General features: G+C 37.4%; 2 protein-coding genes across 3 annotated transcripts in view; one reads left to right on the top strand and one right to left on the bottom strand.

Annotated features, from left to right (window-relative positions):
• The window catches only part of PEX1 (peroxisomal biogenesis factor 1), a 43,182-nt gene extending 26,940 nt beyond the window's left edge, over positions 1 to 16,242 (bottom strand). The window contains 8 exon segments of the mRNA XM_014561185.2: positions 467 to 570; positions 790 to 913; positions 5,895 to 6,014; positions 7,361 to 8,127; positions 8,226 to 8,340; positions 8,535 to 8,618; positions 9,496 to 9,639; positions 16,031 to 16,242. Of these exon segments, the coding sequence (XP_014416671.2) occupies positions 467 to 570; positions 790 to 913; positions 5,895 to 6,014; positions 7,361 to 8,127; positions 8,226 to 8,340; positions 8,535 to 8,618; positions 9,496 to 9,639; positions 16,031 to 16,159 (1,587 nt within the window). The 5' untranslated portion in view covers positions 16,160 to 16,242.
• A 241-nt stretch (positions 16,243 to 16,483) lies between these two features.
• On the top strand, positions 16,484 to 24,477 carry RBM48 (RNA binding motif protein 48). Of its 2 annotated transcripts, XM_032484005.1 has the most exons (7): positions 16,484 to 16,637; positions 17,023 to 17,213; positions 18,277 to 18,422; positions 19,911 to 20,479; positions 22,506 to 22,602; positions 23,423 to 23,473; positions 24,317 to 24,477. In XM_032484005.1, the coding sequence occupies exons 1-5, from the start codon at positions 16,527 to 16,529 to the stop codon at positions 22,590 to 22,592; spliced, it is 1,104 nt and encodes a 367-aa protein (XP_032339896.1). In that variant the 5' UTR covers positions 16,484 to 16,526; the 3' UTR covers positions 22,593 to 22,602; positions 23,423 to 23,473; positions 24,317 to 24,477. The 2 variants fall into 2 exon arrangements, with proteins under 2 accessions (XP_032339896.1, XP_006187091.1); XM_006187029.3 differs by having other exon boundaries at positions 22,506 to 23,473.
• Positions 24,478 to 24,668: the final 191 nt, after the last annotated feature.

Raw genomic sequence — 24,668 nt, 5'->3', positions numbered from 1 at the left:
AAAGTATTCTAAAAAGACCACTTTAAAAATATTTCTGGAAGAAAAATGATCTGATAATATTTGTGAAAAGATGAGAATTTAAGAACTGACAAAATAATATGGGTTGTGCAACAAAACTGCAGGTAACAATATGAATTTTAAATGTCAAACCCCTAAGGTAAGCTTTCTTTTGTTTTTATACTAGAAGGTCTTAAAATCATGACCCATTTGCCATTTAATTCAATCATTTCTATTCTTAAAACTTAACTGTGCAGAGGCATTGATTTTAAATTTAGGATAAATCAATAATTTGTTTAGATAAGTTAAAGAGATTACAGAAAAAAATATTTTAAATCAAGTTATTCCTTACTCTTATCATTTGAGTGTCTAACATACTTTGGGATACAAGGTCTTAACAGGAAAATTCATCCTTTATGATCAATCATTTGAGAAATACTTCATTAAATCTTCAATAGTATGTCATTACTTGTATTGTAGTCTTCTGTAGCAGATTGGTACTCAACAGAAAAATATTTTTTTCTTTTTCCTTTTCCCAAGAATGAACTATATTCAGAGAAAACTCTTTCAGCCCTATGAAAAAGAGGGTAATAAATGTAGTTAGTACTGAAGCTGAGATGAAATAATTTTTAAATTTATTTAAATTTAAATAAAGGCATTTTTGATACATAAAATCTACTGTTTAATTATCTTTATTAGGTTTCCTGTTTACACATATCACAAGTTGGAAAAGCAATGAAAAATTCTACTTCAATAGGAAAAATATCAAAATAACAAATAAAATGTACCCACCATCTTTAATTTCCAGCTTAATATATTCTTCGTCTGATATTATCAAAGGAAGTGTGGTAGTAGTAGACTGCTGTAGCCATGAGTAGAACACAGTTTTTATGTCTTCTTCACTTATGTCTTCAGGCTGCCAGAGAAAAGGAAAGAACAGTAAGAATATTCTAATACCTGAACTTAATCTGAACATCCTTATTTTAACACCTTATCTTGCCAATAAAATGAACCTGATGTTCTACAGGCAGAACTGGGATTTGACATCACAGCAGAATCCAGTACAGCCTATGGAAACATTTACACAAGTGGCAAGGTTGTAAAAACTCCGTTTATCTATGCCTAGTGACACACGTACTGTAACTCAGCTCACTTACCAACCGTTCCAAGCCCATTCGCCCTTGCCTCCCTCTACTGTAGAGGTGGGAGAGCAAGCTCCTCTATCCCCCGCTGGAAGATGTGAGGGAAGGTGTGTGTGGCTGCACTCTGGCCAATGGACTGCAATCAGCGATCCATGGGAAGGCCTGTTCTTCCTAATTAAAAGGTAGATAAACCTTGCAAGGAGAAAGCTTTTGCTTTGTGCCTTTCCTTCTGCTGCCAAGAATGCAGACATGATGCCTACTACTACTGCAAACATCTTGCGTCTAGGAAGAGGAAGGTCACAGGCTAAAGATGGCAGAAGAGAAAGACCAAAGGAGCCTAGATCCTTGGTGACATGGTTTAACCACCTATGAGCTCTTCCAAACCTTTCTGTACAAGAGAAAAATATTTTTTTTCTGTTAAGCAGGGCCATGGTGCTGATATACTCAATAAGTAGAATATTAATAAATTGTTCAAAAGGTATGAAGAGATTCTGAAAAAACATTGCTAATTTTTGAAGCTTTTATATATATATAACTTTTTTGAGTTATAATCATTTTACAATGTTGTGTCAAATTCCAGTGTAGAACACAATTTTTCAGTTATACATAAACATACATATATTCATTGTCACAATTTTTTTCACTGTGAGCTACCACAAGATCTTGTATATAGTTCCCTGTGCTATGCAGTATACTTTTGTTTATATATTCTGCATATGCCTGTCAGTATCTACAAATTTTGAACTCCCAGTTTGTCCCTTCCCACCCTCCTCCCCCTTGGCAACCACAAGTTTGTATTCTATGTCTATGAGTCTGTTTTTGTTTTGCATTTACGTTCATTTTTTTTGAAGATTTTATGTTAGTATTAAGTTTTAAAAATCCATTTGAAATTAAAAACAAGAATAACAAAAATTTATATTGGAAAGATAATATCTGTCTAGGAAAATAAATCTCCATTCTACCATTTCTCAACTGGTCCATTTCTGTTATCCAGAGTCAAGCTTAGATTTGCTGATTAAGCTCGGTTTAGAGTATGTTTACCACCAAAAGCAGGCTATACTTAGAAAAGGCATCACTTTCCCATTCTTAAAAGAATCACAGAAATAGTTACTTATTGGTAAATTACTGGGCAATGGGACTAAAGACTGAAAGAAAGTCACAAAATGAAAATTAAAATTAGTTAAAATCAAGACTTTTAAAATCAGAAAGCAACTCACAGTTCCTCCAGAATCAAACATCCTTAAGTCCTAACTGATATAATCAACCCAGAGAGACCTGCCAAGGTCATAAAAGTTTCAACTAAAGTATGCAACTCAGGTCCACACAAAAGCTACTAGAGCTGATTGAAGAATTCAGCAAGGTAGCAGGTTACAAAATTAACGTTCAAAAATCAGTTGCATTTCTTTACACTAACAATGAATCAACAGAAAAAGAAAGTAAAGAAACAATCGCCTTTAAAATAGCACCCAAAGTAATAAAATATCTGGGAATAAATCTAGCCAAGGAGGTGAAAGAATTATACACAGAAAACTATAAACCACTGATGAAGGAAATTAAAGAAGACTTTAAAAAATGGAAAGATATTCCATGCTCTTGGATTGGAAGAATCAATATTGTTAAAATGGTCACACTGCCCAAGGCAATCTACAGATTTAATGCAATCCCTATTAAATTACCCAGGACATATTTCACAGAACTAGAACAAATCATAATAAAATTTATATGGAACCATCAAAGACCTAGAATTGCCAAAGCAATACTGAAGAGAAAGAAAGAGGCTGGAGGAATAACTCTCCCAGACTTCAGACAACACTATAGAGCTACAGTCATCAAGACAGCATGGTATTGGTACAAAAACAGACATATAGACCAATGGAACAGAATAGAGAGCCCAGAAATGACCCCACAAGCTTTTGGTCAACTCATCTTCGACAAAGGAGGCAAGAATATACAATGGAATAAAGACAGTCTCTTCAGCAAATGGTGTTGGGAAAACTGGACAGCAGCATGTAAAACAATGAAGCTAGAACACTCCCTTACACCATATACAAAAATCAACTCAAAATGGATTAAAGACTTAAACATAAGATAAGATACAATAAACCTCCTAGAGGGAAACATAGGCAAAACATTATCTGACATACATTTCAAAAATTTTCTCCTAGAAGAAATAAAAGCAAGAATAAACAAATGGGACCTAATGAAACTTACAAGCTTCTGCACAGCAAAGGAAACCAGAAGTAAAACAAGAAGACAACCTACGGAATGGGAGAAAATTTTTGCAAATGAAACCAACAAAGGCTTCATCTCCAGAATATATAAGCAGCTCATATGACTCAATAAGAAAAAAATAAACAACCTAATCCAAAAATGGGCAGAAGACCTAAACAAGCAATTCTCCAAGGAAGACATACAAATGATCAAAAGGCACATGAAAAAATGCTCAATATCACTAATTGTCAGAGAAATGCAAATCAAAACTACAATGAGGTATCACCTCACACCAGTCAGAATGGCCGTCATTCAAAAATCCACAAATGACAAATGCTGGAGAGGCTGTGGAGAAAGGGGAACCCTCCTACACTGCTGGTGGGAATGCAGTTTGGTGCAGCCACTATGGAAAATGGTGTGGAGATTCCTCAAAAGACTAGGAATAGACTTACCATATGACCCAGGAATCCCACTCCTGGGCTTGTATCCAGAAGGAACCCTACTTCAGGATGACACCTGCACCTCAATGTTCATAGCAGCACTATTTACAATAGCCAAAACATGGAAACAGCCTAAATGTCCATCAACAGGTGACTGGATAAAGAAGCTGTGGTATATTTATACAATGGAATACTACTCAGCCATAAAAACCGACAACATAATGCCATTTGCAGCAACATGGATGCTCCTGGAGAATGTCATTCTAAGTGAAGTAAGCCAGAAAGAGAAAGAAAAATACCATATGAGATCACTCATATGTGGAATCTAAAAAACAAACAAACAAACAAACAAACAAACACAAAGCGTAAATACAGGACAGAAATAGACTCATAGACAGAGAATACAGACTTGTGGTTGCCAGGGGGGTGGAGGGTGGGAAGGGATAGACTGGGATTTCAAAATTGTAGAATAGATAAACAAGATTACACTGTATAGCACAGGGAAATACACACAAAATGTTATGATAACTCACAGAGGAAAAAATGTGACAATGAGTGTGTATATGTCCATGAATGACTGAAAAATTGTGCTGAACACTGGAATTTGACACATTATAAAATGATTATAAATCAATAAAAAATGTTAAAAAAAAATGTAAAAAAAAAAAGTATGCAACTCAGGACAGGAAAGAACTTCCATAGTAATATCCCATTACTGAGACCAGGAAAAAAAAAAATCAATGAACGGTAGCTAATTATTTTTGTACATAAGACTTAACTTTTGAAAAAAATACCAAGATCAATAACCAAATATTTGAGAAAAACTACAATTCATTGTATGCTGTTCAGTCAATGTGTTAAATGCTCAGCTGCATATTGTTATGGAAATAGCATTTATTCTGTTTGTTTTCCTCTTCTCCAATTATAATGTGAGCTTTCTTATCTGGGGTTTCATAGACTAGAAAGTTCTGCTGAAACAGGTACATACTGACCCTGACATAATGACCACCGTGATCCTAAGGATCTGAATTATCAGACAAGGGTTAAACCATGTTGGAAACTTTTAAAATATATAATACAATAATTCTCCTGTGTTACAATTCTCTGAGAACTGGTAACCTAAACTGGTACAGATGATAATACTCTATTAAAAAGATTTTAAAATTAAGTTCAATACCTCGTTTCCTGACCATACTAGTTTCTAAAGAATTAACAAAGTAGGAAAGTAAACGTCTGCCACTCCTTCATGCTGCAATATTAATACTGAAACAATACGGGAAGAAATTTTTTTAAATTACCCAGAGGTAGCAAAAATATCCATCTTTTAAAAGATAAATTATCCATATTTGCATCGGCACAATATTTATAATATGTGTATCACTTATTAAAGACTTCTTAGTGTCTCAAAAAGTTTAACACAGAATTGCCATATGATCCAGCAATTCAATTCCTAGGGATGTACCCAAAAGAACCGAAAGCAGGGACTCAGAAACTTGCACACCAACGTCCACAGCAGCATTACTCACAATAGTCAGAAAGGCAGAAACAACCCAAGTGTCCATCAGCAGATGAGCAAATACACAAAATGTGGTATATACATACAATGGAAGACTATTTAGTTATAAATTAGAATGAAATTCTGATATATGCTACAGTGTGGAGGAACCCTGAAAACATGCTAAGGGAAATAAGCCACACACAAAGGAAACACACTGTATGATTCCACTTATATAAAAGATCTAGAATACAGAAACTCACAGAGACAGATATATAGATGAGAGCTTACCAGGAACCGGGGGAGGAAAGGCAGGAGGTGACTGCTTAATAGGCATAGTTTCTGTTTGGGATGATGAAGTTTTGGAAACACACAGTGGTCATGATTGCACAACATTATAAATGTACTTAATGGCACCAAATCGTACACTTAAAATGGTTAAAATAGCATTTCATATTATATATGTTTTGCCACAATAAAATAAAAAAACAAGACTTTTTAGTCATTCTACAAAAAGGAGTACAACATTGTTATTACTTAGCTAAAGCAGCCAGAAATTTTATGACATATGTAAAACAATTGTGACATGACATATAAACGTGAACTTACTAAGCTTTCTCTAGGCTGTAACTTTAGAGATCTTGGAATTTTAGGGGTAACTTCCAGTGGACTTATTCTGACTACTGCATGCATTTCTATATTTAGTCTCTTTCTCAGGTCATCTGGAATCTGAAATATATAAAAATAAACAAAAATATAAATATGTTCAAAGCTTAAGAAATACTCCATAGCATAAAATACTGGTATTTACCTGAACAGGTAAATGACAGACCCTATCATGACTGACAGCGTAACCAGATGGGTGCCCAGGTACAGTTATATCACAAACATTTCCATTTCTTCCCTACATTTTCTTCTTTCAACATCCTCTTCAGAATGTGATCAGCTCGGATCTACCAAGTCAAGCCTGTCTGAGAACCCAACGGCGACCACCACCACTCCTCACTGGCCATTCTCCCAGCCTTCAGAGGAGAGTGGGAAGTGCAGACTGCTACCTGACGTGGCCTCCAGGACCTGACCTTCATCACTTTTTCACCCCATCTTCGCCATACAATTTCAAGAAAATAACAAGGTATTTCCACTTGATGGCAGAACCATTAATAGAAAGAGGTAAGTCGTAACAAGTTCAGCGTTTTAAGACAATTTGATTTTGAAGATGCAGTGGAATCTTCTCAAGTTAAGAGTTTAGAGCTAACAGAAGACATCAGGCATGGTCAGTTTTAGAAAATGATGTAGACTGGAGAGAGTAAAACTTCATAAGTCGTCTAATAAAGGTCACAGGTAAAACTGAGAGTAAAAGAAATCTACACAGGAGACTCCCTCTCCTTCCCGTTTTCCTTCCCTGTCCTAACAATTTCCTCCCCTCTCACCATGAAGTTTCATTTCACAATGGTTCAAAATTAAATTCAAATAAAGGATGACTCAATTCACACAAATTTAGCATTAATATTTGAGGGCAGGATGAGAAGGTGAAACACTAGTTGCTCTACTTCCTCTCCCCGCCACACACAAGTTAAAGAGCAGATACCAGCAGGGTAAGTAGCTTCTGGGTACTTGCAAATCCAGGCCATGAGCCTCTCCCTACACTGTGCATTTCTCCCAATACATAACAAGTCATTCCTTTGCTTTCAAGAACCTGGAAACAAATCTTCCACAGGCATTAAAGATGTGAGGCTTTGTAGGGCACTCCACGCAAAGTGTGAACTCAAGTATTAGCCTGCCTGGGTCTGAATTCTAGTTCTCCTAATAGCCCCAGGCAAGTAATTTTGATCTCCCTGGGTCTTTATTTATCTAAGCTTATACCAGTTCAAGTTTATTTAGCCAGAAAATACACAGCCTTTACCCAAACACGGACTTCACCCTGCCAGTTAGACACTCATTCCTGCAGGAACTCGAGATGCTATTTCTTGTTATGCTGGTTTTCAGTGTGTATATAAAATATTATTCTAACTCATACTTTGAAGACATTCAAGCAACATAAAATTATTTCCTCCCTAATTAAGATTTATACTAACCCAGACTTTCCCAAGATGAAGAGCTTCTAAATTTTTGGTGTATTTAATGGCATTTTTCAATTCCTCAAGTCCATTCCAGACTACTTTCAGCACACAGGACTTGCCAGCTTCTTGACTATGGTCCAGGCTAATTTGTTTTTGATCCAGTGATTCTGACATCTGCTTCTCTTTTTCAGGTGACAGGACATTTTGCTTTGTTTTACTATGCTGTTGCTTTGGAGAAAGTAGTTTAACTAGCCTTCCATAGGTCACAGTAAAGCTGGGCTCCACATCAAAATATTCCTGGTCCCACGGAAATACATGAATGGCATAGTGTTTGTGAAACACAGAAGTGGCTGATGCATTACATACACTAGGAGGCTGAGATCTGCATACTCTGAAAATATTGTCCAGAGGAAAAACTTTTGACTGCATATTTTTGAATGCATTAATTTCCGTTGAGCCCCATGATGTGTCTTGTTTCTTCTCAGACCCAAAGGAAAAAATACTCCCTAACACAGTCCATAAGCTTGGTGTTGACGATGAGTCAACTGTACCCTTTGAATCTGTTTCTTTAGACCCAGTGACTCCTACAGTATTTGACTGAAGTTGCTTGGTTTGAAGCTCTTTTATCAATCCTTTTTGGTCTCTTCCATAATTATGAAATTTTCCATGTGCATTATCTGCTTCTGAAAATGTATTCTCTTTGGCTTGGCGAGTCTTTGGCTGAATAAGAAGTTTGCTGTCAGTTTCGAGCCTTCCATAAGGAGCAGCTGGCATTAGTGTAACTGTGTAGGAAATACAGGTAATTAGGGTGCATTTACCTCTGCTTTGGACTCAGTGCTACACTGTAGGGTATGATGAAAAATGTTACAACAGCACCTACCAATTTGGATAAATATGTAAGTTTGTTGATCAACCCAAACAGGAAAAATGGCTTTTGGAAAAACTATTCGAATTTGATCCAGAAGATGCTGTTCAAGGGAAGCAGCGTGCAGCTCCTAGAACCAACAAGCAAAAAGATCAATTCCTTTTACATTTTGCCCACTATGTCTAGTATGGAAGCCTCAATTCATTCTTACAAGTCAAACCAACTCAGAACATATAATGACACTCAGACAAGAGAAATCTAAAGACTGATACTTTGAAGTGGTTTAACCCTAAACGAGGACAGTTCTCATTTTGTTTTCTTTACCAGTATCTCCCAATCATCTGCCGAGAGGGGTTCCACCTCAACTTGTTGACAAGACACCACATGGGAACACGGCTTGAGAAATACCTGGAAAAAATTAAACATAAAACTACTATTAAAAGACTTTTTTGTATCCCTAGGAAGTAAGAAGTTCTCTCTTTAGGTATGTAATTAAGTGTGTGTGGTCCTTTATCTGATAAATATTTATTAAGCCCTTGTTCTTAGCAAGGCCCTGATATACTCAGCATTTTAGAAAAAAATATTTTACAATTAATTATAGAATAAAGGAAAAAATCCTAGCATCACAGATGTTTTTTAAAAAAATAATATAAAGTTAAGATAACCATTTAAAGAAAAGAAATGTAGGTTAAAAAATACAGGAAAAAAACCAACAATGTTATTAAGTCATGGCTTGATCTAATATACAAATACTTTTATTTCTACAAGTTCTGCAACTTAGTTTTATAACTAACTTCAAGCCATGCTGCTTCTGGAAAAGTGAAAAACACTGAAATAGACTAGAATCAATTATTTAGAATTATTCAGAAGTACCAACACTCACAGCTAAAAGTATTGTAAAACAAATACCCCTCATTCCAGTCTATAGATATACAGGAAATGCTAGTGTGTTTCAAGAATCTGGAAGTAAAACTTAGTAATTCATAAAGCAAAAATAATTACATGAAAACAAAATGAGGGAACCTGGAAAGTGAGTAAAGTAGAGAGTAGAATACAAAATCAACTAGAGGCCATGGTAACTACAAGATAATGACTTACTGGAGTACATGGTAGATAGTGACTTAACAACAGAGTATACAGTCTGCTTAAATATCCTGGACTGGTCATAGCAGCATACAAGTAAGGTGCTGTCTTACTTCCTTAAACATATAACTGAACTTTTATTTCTATTGCTTTATTAGGTGATATTAGAAGAAAAGTCACTGTCATCATATTTTGTGCTTACCTGTTCCCCATTTGTGAGTCCAAGTTTCTGACCAACTTGTCTGTTAATTTCAGCCACATTTTCACCTTGATCACTAAAATGTCTGCCTTCCACCCAGCTCAAGAATGCAGGCTGGTGACCCCAGGCTACTTCTATAACTTGATTCTATTTATTCACGAAATAAGAAATGGGGGAGAAAAGTTTTCAAAGTTTTACATGCTTTTCTGGATTCACATTAAACTGTTATTGCATCCACACATACAAAAAGAGTTCTACAGATAGCTGATAGCTCTCTGTTATCCACATTTGTCACACCATGTAAAACGCTACAATCATTTCCAATACCCAGTGACGGTGATGATACAGGTGAAACCAATACCCTTATATTCCTATGATGGCATTATAAATTGATTCAACCATTCCAGAATTCACAATGACAATATGTAGCCAATAAATTTATATAGCCTTTGACCTTACTTATGTACTTAGAATTAATGATTCAAAGAAAAAACTACACCAGAACATATCTCTGCAGTATTTTCTATAACAATGAAAATTTAGGACTGTCTTATATGTCTAGCAATATGGAAATTATTAAATAAGCTGTAAACTTAATGTTTTGGTAAAGTATGAGTCAAGGAGTAGAAACATATCATGATCAACAAAAGCGTAACAGTATTTATTAGAAGAGTAATAACTGCATGTTGTAAAAGCACAAAGTACAAAAGCATAAAATGTGAGGGCTGGTCCCTGTTCCCAGAGATAATTACTGTTAATAGATTCTTATGTACACTTCCAGAAACTTTATATTATGCAGCTTCTTAAAAAATAATTTTTAGAAGTCCAGAACTATGGAAACATATTTATAATTAAAAACATTTATTCTCATTAATAGCAATAATATAAAATACATGTCTGTGGCTAAGGATTAACAATATTTCTGTGGCTCTAATTCAAAAAGACATCTGCACCCCAGTGTTCACAGCATAAAATAGATAGACTTGTTCTTTATTTATTTTATATACAGTAGTTAGTACCTGCAAATCTCAAACTCCCAATTTATCCCTTCCCACCCTCTTTTGCCCTGGTAACCAGAAGTTTGATTTCTATGTGAGACTGTTTCTGTTTTGTAAATAAGTTCATTTGTCTTTTTTTCTTTCAGATTCCACATGTAGGTGATATCACATGGTATCTCCTTTCTCTTTCTGGCTTACTTCACTTAGAATGACAATCTCCAGGTCCATCCATGTTGCTGCAAAATGGCATTATTTTACCCTTTTTTATGGCTGAATAGTAGTCCATTGTATAAATATAACACAGCTTCTTTATCCAGTCATCTGTCGATGGACATTTAGGTTGCTTCCATGTCTTGGCTCTGTAAACAGTGCTTCTGTGAACACTGAGGTGCATGTATCTTTTTGAATTAGAGCTCCCTCCATATATATCCCAGGAGCAGGATTGCTGGACCATATGGTAACTCTATGGTGAGTCTTCTGAGGAATCTCCACACTGTTTTCCATAACGGCTGCACCTACATTCCCATCAACGGCGTAGGAGGCACCTTCGTACTTCTCTACTCTTACTCAAACTATTGTTCCCTGAAACATCTTTCATCATTTCCATGCCTTTAAAAACTGAGCATAACCCTACCTCCCCTACATAGTTTCAAGTTCTCTGCTGCTCACATTTGTCTCCTTTTCAGAGCTTCCCTGCTGTGTTTATGTGACACAGCTCACTTGTTATACTCTGTTCTATGTTTCAAGTATTGTCTTCTTCTATTTATCCAAGTCCTTGTTTCAGGACTAGGTAACCAGAAGATGCTAAAACTCAGGATTTCTTAAGTTTGGCACCAATGACATTTTAGGCTGGAAATTTTCCAGTTGTGGGAGCTGTCCTGGGTATTGTAAGATACTTAGTCGCATCCTTGGCCTCTACCCACTGGATGCCAGTAGCACCCCTCCTCCCAGCTGTGACAACTAAAAACATCTGGAGACACTGCCAAATTTCTCCTGGGGGAGAAAAATCACCCTTATTTGAGAACCACTGCTGTAACTCAGTTACTTTATACTCTGGGCCCAGGACTCACTGCTATTGCCGAAACAGGGAAAAGGATTAATATCCACACTGAGTGCAAACAAATGAACCTAAGCTGCCTTCCAGAAATGGCCAGGTATACATTTGTCATTTCCTTTGTGTTCACCAGAGATAACCCGGGTTGGTCCTGGATGGTCCTAAGGCATCGCAACCTACGGTGTCTCCTGACGGTTTCCTTCAAGTGATACCGACACCTGGGCACAACAGGGAGTCAGTCATTTGTTGAGTAAACTCCTGGGAAAGGGCTCCTTTCTTTCCAGCCTGTCCTTTACTTCTCTCTACCTGAGTGCCCAAGGGCTCTGTGGTTCAAGTGAAAATTTTTTAACATAAAAATAGACTCAGAACATTAGTCTGCAAAATTTACTAAATCCAACTGAACAAATATGACTTTTTGGAGCTGGTTGCTACATTTTGACCAAATGAATAACTGAAGTATTTTTCCTGTTTAGTAAAGTTTTTTTTTTTTCTTTTCCAGTGGGTTGGTAGAATCTTCCTTTTTGAGATTTCAAGGCATATTTCATATTTTGTTATTTAGCATCTCTGTTTTTAAGAGTTTCTTCATATAAAATAGGGGAACTGATCTGGATTATATGCCACTGACTGATGAAAGCACTTGGCGGTTGGTCACTGGGGCTCTTGTAACCTCAGCTCACAGTTACAGCTGACCTATTAACTTAGGACTTTTTACTTTAAATCTGGGGCTCTTTCTACTGTATCACACTGTACTCAGTGGAAGGATTTTGTCAGCCAGAGTAGCTAGACTATCCTGTAAAGAATTCTGAGAAAAATTACACAACTAAGCCATAGACAATGACTTTCTTGAATACAAAGTTTTAATACCATGGTTAATTTAAAATACATTAAATGGAATACTACTCAGGCATTTGCAGCAACATAGATGGACCTAGAGATCATCAATCTAAGTAAAGTAAGCCAGAAAAAAAATACCGTATGTTATCACTCATATGTGGAATCAAAAAAAAAAAAAAAAAAAGGACACTATGAGCTCATCTACAAAACAGAAACATACTCGCAGACATAGTAAACAATCTTATGATTACCAGAGAAAGGGGGTGGGAAGGGATAAATTTGAGAGTCTGAGATTTACAAATGTTAGCCACTGTATGTAAAAATAGATTTTAAAAAGTTTATTCTGTAGCACAGGGAACTATGTTCAATATCTTTTAATAACCTTTAATGAAAAAGAATATGAAAACAAAAATATGTATATGCATGACTGGGACATTGTGCTGTACACCAGAGATTGACACATTGTAACTGCTATACTTCAATAAAAAATAAAAATAAAAAATAGACATTATATTGTCTCAAAAGTGACTCCAAGGGGAGGGGAGGGTATAGCTCAGTGGTAGAGTTCATGCTTAGCATGCATGAGGTCCTAGGTTCAATCCCTGGTGCCTCCATTAAATAAACAAACAAACAAACCTAATTACCCCTCCGAAAAAACAAACAAAAGTGACTCCAATATCCTTTGAAATGTGTCCTATTACAGAAAAACAATAAGCAATCTATAACCAGTTTTTAGGTAGTAAAATTCATTCATTAATATCAAATTTAATATTAATAATCTGAATTTAATAAATGCATTACAATATAAATATATTGAATAGTACTAAAACTTCCTGAGATGGTAAGTCTTGATGGCTTTTCATGAAATCCTTACTTTGTATTAAAAAGTGATCGATCTTTTGGTCAATTAATCTATGACAAAGGAGGCAAGAATATACAATGGAATACAGACAGTCTCGTCAGCAAATGGTGTTGGGAAAACTGGACAGCTGCATGCAAATCAATGAAGTTAGAACACTCCTTCACACCATACACAAAAATAAACTCAAAGTGGCTTAAAGACTTAAATGTGAGACAAGACGCTCACTACAAGCCTTTTAGAAGAAAACACAGGCAAAACATCTGACATAAATCTCAGCAATGTTCTCCTAGGGCAGTCTACCCAGGCAATAGAAATAAAAGCAAAATAAACAAAAGGGACCTCATTAAACTTACAAGCTTTTGCATAGCAAAAGAAACCATAAGCAAAATGACAAACTACGGAATGGGAGCAAATATTTGCAAAAGATGAGACTGACAAGGGTTTAATTTCCAGAATATATAAACAGCTCATACAACTTAATAATTAAAAAAAAAAACAAAAAACCAAGCCAAAAGTGGGCAGAAGACCTAAACAAGCAACTCTCCAATGAAGACATACAAATGGCCAATAGGCACATGAAAAAGTGCTCACTATTGCTAATGATCAGAGAAATGCAAATCAAAACCACAGCGAGGTATCACCTCACACCAGTCAGAATGGCCATCATTCAAAAGTCCATACAGTACTGTATGTCAATTATATCTCAAATAAGAAAAAAAGCCTCAAAGTAAGTCTTAGCCAGGCCAGAAAATCATCCTGACCCTTTCCCCATTACAGTATTACTTGTACGATGTACTCAATGCTTCAGCTGAAGTAAAATAATTCAACTTACTCTCAATTCATGACTTTGGGCTTTAATAATTATCTATGCCCTCTAAGCCAATAATTCTGGGAACCTATCCAAGATAACCAGAAATGAAAACAATTCTTTATAAACAAACATGCGTTATTTTAAACTTTTTATTAAAATATAATTACAGTTATCACTTTAAAGTCTAAAAATTGAATATAAATGTTCAATCACAGTAAATAATTAGATTATGGCAAATTTATGATAGAATACTAACCACTAAAAATGATGATTACCTTTCAACAAAATAAAACACTCATAATAACACAAGAGGAAAACATCAGGATACAAAACTGTGTGTGTGTAGAACTTCATTTTTTAAAAATAGAGACTAGAAACAAAACTTCAAGATTTAATTCAAAATGTCAATACTAATTATCTCTAGGTTTTAAGATTATAGATTACTTATTTTCTTATTTATAATTTCCCATGCTTTCCAAATTTTCTATAAAACATACATTACTTTACAATTGGGGAGAAATCTGGCCTAGTCTGCTGATACAGGCTGGATAAAAGGAACACTTTGTTCCAAGGATAAAGGGATTTAAGTTTCAAATTGATATCCATAAATTAATTCTTATGAATACTTACTGAAGGCTTGAAATTTAAAACAAAGGTCAAGACCACTAAACTCTTAAACAGTGATGAATGTAACTTAGCATCTACATCTTGGGATCAAATTATTAGAGTTCCTGTAAGGAAGCATTTCTATTAAGCTCATTAGGTGGGCGGTCGGTCAATTCCTATAAATTCTTTAGATGGGGATTTGAAGGCACGTAGAACATCTCCATCAAAGCTGACTGATTCCGCAGGGCAAGGAGGATCTACCTGGGACATGAGGACAATAAGTAACTCATCTCCAGCCATGAAGGAAGCTCTCGCGGGGCCAAAATTGTCTACTTTATGGTAAAAGAAATAACGGAAGGGTCTGCTAAATACAACACGTTTTCAAAGATTGAGAAAAAAATAATTTAGAAAAGTAGTTACAGGGAAGTAGCTAAAATGGAAAGGTGGGATACTTGAAATTATTGCAAACTATTAAATATTTCCTTCAAGGATTAGTTAGTGGTGGTTACTATACAACCAGAATTTTCAAGGATTTCAAATATTCTATCCTTTTGACCCCGTAAGCACACTCAAACTCACAAACCAGGCGCCTCTACTTTTAGTTATGAAAATAGGGATGTTGTATCTCCGCCAGTGGTTACAAGTTATAAATCACCACAATCACAACGTCCAGAGGGCAACTGAAAGCAGAGGTTCAAGTAACTACATTATGCCCAAGTATGCATAACCAAACCGCAATCCTAGCACACCTCGCAGGTGTTCCCAACATTGGAGACGCGGGAAGAACCTTCGCCTTATTAACCTCGCAGGTGTTCCCAATATCGGAGACGCGGGAAGAACCTTCATTTTATTAACCTATCTCGCCGGTGGGATACAGGACTCAATCTCTGTTAACCTACAGGGAACCCACAAACCAAGTCTGCCTCTTCTTCTGGAGGCCCGGACCACAGCCATGCAGGCACCTGGAATTCGCTAACGGGAAAAACGCTTTTTAAAAATGAAACAAAACAAACCAAAAGCCAAAAAGACAGACAAACTGGGCTTCTCAAGAGCTTTTCCAACCTGCTGTGAGGAACTGCTGAGCGTAGAGGTAGACTATCAGGACATTTGAAGGCCTAGTTTTACCAATTAAAGACCTGGAACACAGCAAGTTAACTCAGAGGCCCGGGGCTGCAATAAACGCCCAGACAGGCCCTGCCCTAGAGGAGCCCTCAGTTGGGCTTCCGAACCGGGCGCGGGGAAAGCAGCCCGTGTCCCACCGCAAGGAGAGGCCTCAGCCTGGGTCCCTTTCGACCGCAGACTGCCCACCGGGTGTGCCGAGTAGGGGCTGGGAGTCGGGTCGGGGGCGGAGGGGGGGGGGGCAGGCGCGTTACCTGCAGCAGGTGCAGCTGGGCCACAAGGCGCCGCGGCAAGTGGAGGAAGCAGTCGCGAGCGTTGGTGAAGGCCAAGGTGACGGCAACCCCACCGCCACCCGCACCCGCCAGACGACCGCCGTCCCACATCACCTGCAAGCACAGAACACCCAGCGGACCGCACCCCCAAGCGCACCCGGCCCAACTGCGCAGGCCGAGGGCGTCGGAGCAGAAAAAGATCGATCGGCCCCGCCCCCTCCGGTCCCGCCCCCTCGGCCTGCGGCGCGTCTCGCCTTGCGCCTGTAGCGGGAGCCTGCTCCGGCTCTCCCGGCCTCTCCGCCGCGCCGCTAGGGGGAGCACGTCGTTAACCGAATCCTCGCTCGCAGGAAACGATGACCGACGCTGTCGATTCTCCAGCCAATCTCGGCACGCCTTGACCCATCCCTCTCTCTTATTGGATAAGCAGGAGGGCAGGAAGGCGGATGTTGTCGTCTCTGCGACGGCCAAAGCCGGCAAGATGGCTTCTCCTGGTGGGGAGCTTGGGGGCTTGTTCGACCACCACGTCCAGAGGGCTGTGTGCGACTCGCGGGCCAAGTATCGGGAGGGGAGACGGCCTCGCGCGGTCAAGGTAACGTGATTTTGGTTTCTTTCGCTATCCTCCGTAGCTTTATGTGAGCTCTAGCCTCACAGGCTCAGCTTACGTAAACGAAGTCTTGAAAGGCTAAGATCGCATCCATTCCCAGGAGATGAGTATGCGGAACGCTGGTACTCTGGTACCAAAGATTCTCTAACCTGCTAGAACCTCAACTCCTGGAGAACGGGACTGTGTTTTAGTCATTGTTACCTTCCGCGTTTACTATAGTCCTTGTTACATGGTAAGCGCTCAGTGAATATTTGCTAACTCTTTACTGTAAATTATTCTTTATGCAGAGAGAGGGGCAAAAATGTTTTAATAGCAAATTTGTCCTAGGCTTATCTGTGAAAAACATTCAATATGTCTGCATTTCTTTTAGGTGTATACAATCAATTTGGAATCTCAGTACTTATTAATACAAGGAGTTCCTGCAGTGGGAGCAATGAAGGAATTAGTTGAGCGGTTTGCTCTATATGGTGCAATTGAACAATATAATGCTCTAGATGAATACCCAGCAGAAGACTTTACAGAAGTTTATCTTATTAAATTTCAGCATCTACAAAGTGCAAGGTAACATGCATGTTAAGCAGTATCTCATTTCCTCCATTCCCACTGCTATCATTTTGGCCCCCCTCATTCATTCCTGAATTACCCAGTAAACTAATGTGATCCTATTTTACTATCTTCCTGCAGTCTTCTTGAATGTTAGCTTTACCGAAAAACTCTTTCCCATCATGTCATTCCCATGCGTAACAATTTCTGTCGTGTAGTGTGGTAGATTATATATCACGTGCTCTTATATATCATCTCACTGCCCTAACCACCTTGCCAGTTCCTCATGGTTAGGGAAGTATATTTTCTCACTGTGCATTTTAAGGAGTTCTTGCATCTCCCACACCACCTACTAGGCCATGCAGTTCAACATCTGGATTTGAATTTAGTTTCATAAACCAGTGCGAGCATGGCCAAAGTATAAACCTCCCCAGACCTCAATTTCATCATAGGGTTGTTGTAAAGTGTTAATTTGAGTGAAGCATTAAGCATTTAGGACAGTGCCTGGTATGTGGTAAAATCTCAATAACTATCCATCATTTTCCCGGGGCACAGAAGTACTTATTTATTGTGGTAATTCCTGGCCAGTCATAGATGTTCAATAAGTATTTGTTGAATGGATACCGTCCTCTCATTTTCTCATTGTTATATATTCAGTATTATTTATGAATCCCACTGTACGAATACATTGTGCTGAAAAGGCTAAATTGTGTATGAGCTAACTCTCAAGAACCTTTTAACCTAAAACAAAGAAAAATCTTTTTCATGACTACATATTTTGTAACCTCAAGCTAACCAGCTAGATCCTATGTTGGTTAAAGGGAGTCTAGATATGCATGGATGACAGCTCAAAACCTGTTAACACTCTTGGGAGAGGGGAGGAAAGGCTCTAAGAGTACGCAGTGGATCAGTAGGGTGAGTACCATCCACAAGCAGACCATCTTAATTCCCAAACTATAGGATGTTTATACACACAGTAAAAGCAGGGCTATGCTCTTTAGGTCAGTGCATTGTATACTAGTTAAGGTTTCATCCTAAAGTAAATATAGATTAGTAAACCATATCATGTATTTCTGTTTAGGATAGCCAAGAGGAAAATGGATGAACAGAGTTTCTTTGGTGGATTGCTTCATGTGTGCTATGCTCCAGAATTTGAGACAGTTGAAGAAACCAGAAGAAAATTACAAGAGAGGAACGCTTATGTAGCCAGAACTACTAAAAATAAAGGTATGGAAAGCCTATTACTAAACACCTCCTATGTGCCAAGCATTTTGCCAGGTATGTCATCCGGGGGTTCCCAGTCTAGTGGGAAGACAGACAAGTAAAAGACCACAATTTTCAATAACTGTAAACTTCAGGGTCCTTTACAGTATGCTGTGTAACCTGGGCTGGGAAGGGAGAGATTTTGTTTCATGGAAGACTTCCTGCAGGATGAGAGAGGTGTCTGAGTTCTAAAGGGTAGTTAGACATTACCCAGAAGGGGAGAGGAAGAGATGGAAAGGTGGGCCAGGTAGCATGTTTAAAGTCCCAGAGGAATAAATGAGCATCATGAGTTTTAAGAAACTGTGAGTAGTACCTGATAACCACAACACAGGGGCTTCAGTGAGAGATAAGATTAGAATAGAGGACAGGAAGTGAATCCTGAAAAGCCTGTGTCCATACTAAGGAATAAAGGTTTTGACCAAAAGTCAGTGAGAAACAATTAGGATTTGCAGACCAGTTCCAACTGCTAATCTAAAACTGCTAAAAGTGGAAAAGTTCTACTTTTGATAAGTACCAGTGGCCAGATGCCCCATATGCCCAACCAAGTTTGCCTAGACACAAATTCCAAGTGCACGGAATGAAGTCATAGATCTGGTACGTGAATTATAGAACTACAGCAGCCAGAACTGGACTAAGATAATGTGTGTGGTCTGAAATCTGAATGGTTTTAGAGGCTCAAATGACCAAATTTCCACCCTTTGGTTGAAAGACAAAGGCAGTGTCCAAACAGCTATTAAATATAATGAGTTTATGGCTGATTGGGGAAGGGGCATGTGGCAGTGTGAAGAGAGAAACAAGGTGGAAGACTTCTGGAAAACTTACCTGAAATTTTGGCAAGAGAGCTGTTGAGAGTCTCTGGTCATTTGTAGACATTGAACTTTAGCCTGTGGTGTATATAAATAACTAGTTCCAGGAGAACTTGCATGTGTGGCAAAGGAAATTATAAAATATGGACCCAGCATATTGACTCCTATAAAAACTAAAAACACAAACCGAGCAGCACGATCATTCATATAGTAAAATACTTCGAAGCTGTAAAAAGTTTTCTATCTAATGACATGGAAAAACTCTCCCAAGATTTACAATTAACCGGGAAACGGAATAGTGCAGAGAAATGGGTATTACAGGAGAAAAAGAGGGGTAAGTGGGAGGAGGAAAAGTAAGACATACTGGGACAGATGAAGTAAGATGAATGCTTACTTATGGCAAGTGGAAACCAGGCATATGAGGAGCGAGGAGAGAGTAAAGCTTGATACTTACATACCTTATATCCTTTTTAGCTTTAAAATCATGTAAATGTATTCCCTGCTCAAGAATAAATTTTTTTAGGGTAGCATTCATTATCATTTTAAAGTAATATTTGTTTTTAAAATTACACATTTCTGAATGATGAAAACAGTAAATGAACCATTTCTGTTTCCTTTCCCTCACCTTTTAAATTATAATATAAAGATCATTATGCGACAAAGAAGAAACTGGTTACAGAGAATCAAGATGCAAAACATTTTAGACAGGACTACCATTCAAAGAGATCTGGATTTTGTGCAGCCACTTTGAATGTATCTCCTGGGAATGCAGATCCTCGTCTTCCTTATTCTTGTGAATTGCCTTTGTGTTACTTCTCCCCAAAATGTACATGTTCGTCAGGAAAGCATGTGGGCGGAGCATCAAACTCCCCTCAGGATGGTAGAAACCGTGATGAAACACTGGAGCATTGGAACCACAATGACTCTCTGCAGAAAATGCAGATGAAAACTTTAAAAAATTCATTAGCCTGTCCTGGTGCACAGAATCGTATTACGCCTTCAGAAGCAGTTGACAGATTTATGCCTAGGACAACACAACTGCAGGAGCGGAAAAGAAGAAGACAAGATGATTGTAAACTTGGAACTTTTCTTGAAGCAAGCACTAGTAGTAATGAGGTTATGATTGGGCCTCTGTTACCAGACATACCTAAGGTGGACATGCACGATGACTCGTTGAATACAACAGCGAATTTAATTCGGAATAAACTTAAAGAGGTAAGATTAAAAAAAAGCTGTTTTGGACCTAGAGATTATCATACTAAATGAATAAGTTAAGTAAGTCAGACAGAAAAAGACAAATACCACAATATCATTTATATGTGGAATCTTAAAAAATGGTACAAATGAACTTACTTACAAAGAGACTCACAGACACAGAAAACAAACTTATGGTTACCAAAGGGGAAAGGCGGGGGAAAGGATAAATGAGAAGTTTGGGATGAACAGATACAAACTACTATATATAAAATAGATAAACAGTGAGATCCTACTGTATAGCACAGGGAACTACATTCAATATCTTGTAATAACTTAAAATGAAAAAGAATACATATATGTATAACTGAATTACTATGCTGTGCACCAGAAACTAACACAACATTGTAAATCAACTATACTTCAATAAAAAAAAAACTTTTTAAGGGACAAATTGGCTGTAGGCTAATAACTAAGTGGAGAGTTACTTGTGGGAACTATAGTATTGTCATTTTTTTTTTCATTTTTAATTTTTAGATGTGCTTTCTTACAATTCTCTGTTGCACTAACTGAATTTGATTCACAGATTTGTATTTGCTTTGATACCATTAATCCTTGCTTTAAACATATTTTATATCACTCTAGATAAAAAATATAAAAGCAGTGGTTTCAGTCAGTCAGATCAATTTGTGAGAATAGAGCCCAGTCTCTCCCTTTTTTTTGAAGCTCTCCAGATAGTTCTAATGTGAGCCAAAGTAGAGAACTACTTACTGCATTAAAGGAAAATAAGTACAATTTATTTCTTTTAATTCAAAATTACAAATTACATAAAATTCAAAATGCTTATTTTGCTTCTTTTATAAAGATAGCTGTAGAGGAAGGTGAGATTTCTAAAAGTTAGGCCTTAAGGTCTGCATTTTAAACTTCTTAAATAAATTAGAACTAGATTGTCCTACGTAGGTAGTAATTTTTAAATGTAATTTACATAATCATTTTCCATTTTCTAAACACAAAGAAGAGAAAGTTAAATTTGAGTTAGCTTTTGAAAGATTCCTTTTTGTGAGGCAAGATTTTTAGAAATAATAAACTGAGGGACAAAGACCAGACTTTTTCTTATACTTTTACTTGGGTTCTGAAAGTGCTTTTCACACAGTTGTACATATATTTTACAATGTGATTAAGAGAGGCTAAGGTAGATTATTTCGTGTACATTTTTTTAACCTCAAAATTATTATCCAATTAAGGATGAGGAATTGTTTTATAATAATAAAAATCCATGGACACAATTTCTCTGCTTAAGCCTTTTAAAATATGTCTTTGCTTGTGCAGGCACCCTTCCTTCAGACATGGCTGAACTGAGACTAGATACACACACATAGCTGTCTCAGCCAGAGCCGACTGTACTTTCAAGAAAAAAGAGTTAGGTCCAAATCTTAGGTATGGAAATAGTAGAACAACAAAAAGGAGAAATACTAACTACAGTTTACTACAGTTTCTAATAATTTTCCATTTTAAGTGAAGACTGTCTTACTCTGCTTTAACTTATATTCTCTACTTGTTCTGATAATGTGTCTGGTTTTATTTTTCCCCAAGAAATTGAGGATTCTAGCGTCTTCCGCTTATGTCTCTAAATTTTTCATCCCCTGCCCCCACTGGAGCCTCTCTGTCTCTAAATAAATGAAACATGGTCAGTGTTTCAAGTTATGTGTAACCAGGATATCTATCTGTATCCGTAAAACTACAAGTGAGTTCATCATACAATTACAGATCTATTAAAGAATATTAAAGTAAAGCATATGTTTACTTTTCTCCCCTTACATTTTTTTCCTTGTTAGATGGCTTTAGAAATTTTACTCCCATCAAGTTTGGACAGAAAACTTTGCTCTGTGCCTAGATCATAGGTAGTACTTTGAACTTGGGCTGAGTGCCTTAAATGTAACAGCAAGGATTGAACTACTGAATGTATATCCTACCACTTCTAATAGTTTATTACTCTTGTACTATACAAATTAATTAAGTTTTTGTGGTTCTCTTTTTTTTTAACTAGGTAATTTCATCTGTGCCAAAGCCTCCAGAGGACAAGCGAGGAGATATGCATACAGCTCATCCATTAAAACAAAGAAGAAGAATATAAATTGCCTGCAGTAAATCAGTATTTTCTAAAGAACTATTTATTTTTTATCTTCAGCCTGTCAGTTTTAATTCTTGAAGAGATTTTACTGCGGGTATTTTTTTAATGCACCCTTTGTAATTTCATTCAAGCTACTTTTCTAATATAGTTTCATCTTTTAAAATTAGTTTATCATGGACAAAGTACATGCCAGCCAATTATGTCCCTTCCCGAAGCTCCACCCAGTGACTTTGGTTACATCATATTGGCTAGAACTGAGCCCGTGGATGTACCTTACTGAGGGGGCTGGAATGTCAGACGTTCAGGTTTCCAACCTCTGTGGTTGAGGAAGCAAGAGAAAAGAGGGTTGTGAATGACTGATTCACAATATTTGCCCCAAGATGGGAAGGTTGCTGGCTAACCTAATGAATAAATGAATAAATAAATAAATTAGTTTATTATTAGCTAGTATAGATGTTATCTTGACCCATACTTAATATACAGGAACCATTCTTACAACATTACTTACCACATTGCAGTCACCGTATGTAAATTAATCGAAGCAAATATAGAAACTTTACAATACAAATAAAGATAGGGCAACCAGGATCTGTTTCTGATTTTAATAATTTTGAGTTACTCATATTCAAAAACTAGAAGTCAGGATGTGTTAGAATGCCAGGGCTTCAAAATCAAGACAATTCTGTAAAGCAAAAAAGTTAATAAACTATTAGAACAAATCTGAAATTAGAAGCTTACATGCTTTTTAGTTAACTTTAAAGAATAATTTACTTCATCTATGGCAGAAACAAATCAGTATTTATGTAATGCTAGACTTTTACCATTACTTTTAGCATACCCACATTTTTTTCCTGTCAGCGGACCACATAATTGGAAACTCAAGTGTAAGTATGTCCAGGCTGTTTTTTTTTTTTTTTTTTTTTTTTACTGATAACACAGTAACTTGAGAAGGCCCATACCAAGGGGAGTCTTTTTTTTTTTTAATTTTCAATCTCCATATCCTTAAGGGCCTCTTGCCTAATGAGTGTATTTGAACATACCAATTAAGAAGGTTCACTTTAGTTATGACTTGCTGATGCAACCTTGCTGGGATGGCACTGAGTGGTAGATGGTACTAAGAAGTGTAGGCAAGGGGTTTGGCTCTACTTCCTTGTGACATAGTTAGGTATATAGTTGACCCTTGACCAATGGGGGAGACATGGTTGCCGACCCACCATGCAGTCAAAAATCCACACGAAACTTTACAGTCTGCTCTCTGTGTCCATTGTTCAGTATCCTCAGATTCAGCCAACCATGGATCTTGTAGTATGTATTGAAAAAAATCTGCATATAAATGGACCCTTGCAGCAGTTTGATCCCATGTTCAAGGATCAACTACACCTTTTTGCTGCACACTCAGTTAAAAGATACGTTAGAGAACTCCCACTGAATTGGAAAGAGCAAGTTGCCATCTAGATCAGGCTTCTCAGACTGTGGTGCTTTGACTCTTCACCTTGGGGTCTTACTAAATGCAGATTCTAATTGTGGTAGCCAGGGGCTGGTGGGTGGCAGGAATGGGGAATTGTTTAATGGGTATAGAGTTTCCGTTTTGCAAGGTGAGGAGTTCTGGAGACTGGTTGCACAGTAGCATGAATGTACTTAACACTCCTCAACTGTACACTTAAAATTAGTTAAGGTAAATTTTATAATAGGTGTATTTTACCACAATTAAAAAATTTCTTTTACAGCCCTAAAGGGAGGAGCTGCCAAGTGGGTTCTGTGTTCTTGAGTGGATTTCTGATCTGTTCTGTGACTGTGTGAAGGCCAGCACTTCTCCCCATCCTTGCCAACATATACAAGATCTGACTGTGATGAAAGAAGAAAATAAACCTTCCTTGTGTCAATTACACACACAAAGACTGATTCAGTTGGTGTGAGCTGGGATCTGAAAGTCTGCATTTCTCACAAGTCCCTAGGTGATACCATTGCTGCTGGTGCACACACTACACTTTGAATAGCAAGGCTCTAGGTAACTGGTTACAGATGAACTCTTGGGGAGCAGCTGAAGAACCACTGGTGTTCCATCTGAACCCAAGTGGT

The sequence above is a fragment of the Camelus ferus genome, chromosome 7 (assembly GCF_009834535.1).
Source record: "Camelus ferus isolate YT-003-E chromosome 7, BCGSAC_Cfer_1.0, whole genome shotgun sequence".
In the NCBI taxonomy this organism is placed as follows: domain Eukaryota; kingdom Metazoa; phylum Chordata; class Mammalia; order Artiodactyla; family Camelidae; genus Camelus; species Camelus ferus.
Note: the sequence above shows the minus strand (reverse complement) of the source record. Positions and strands in the feature narration are given on the sequence as shown.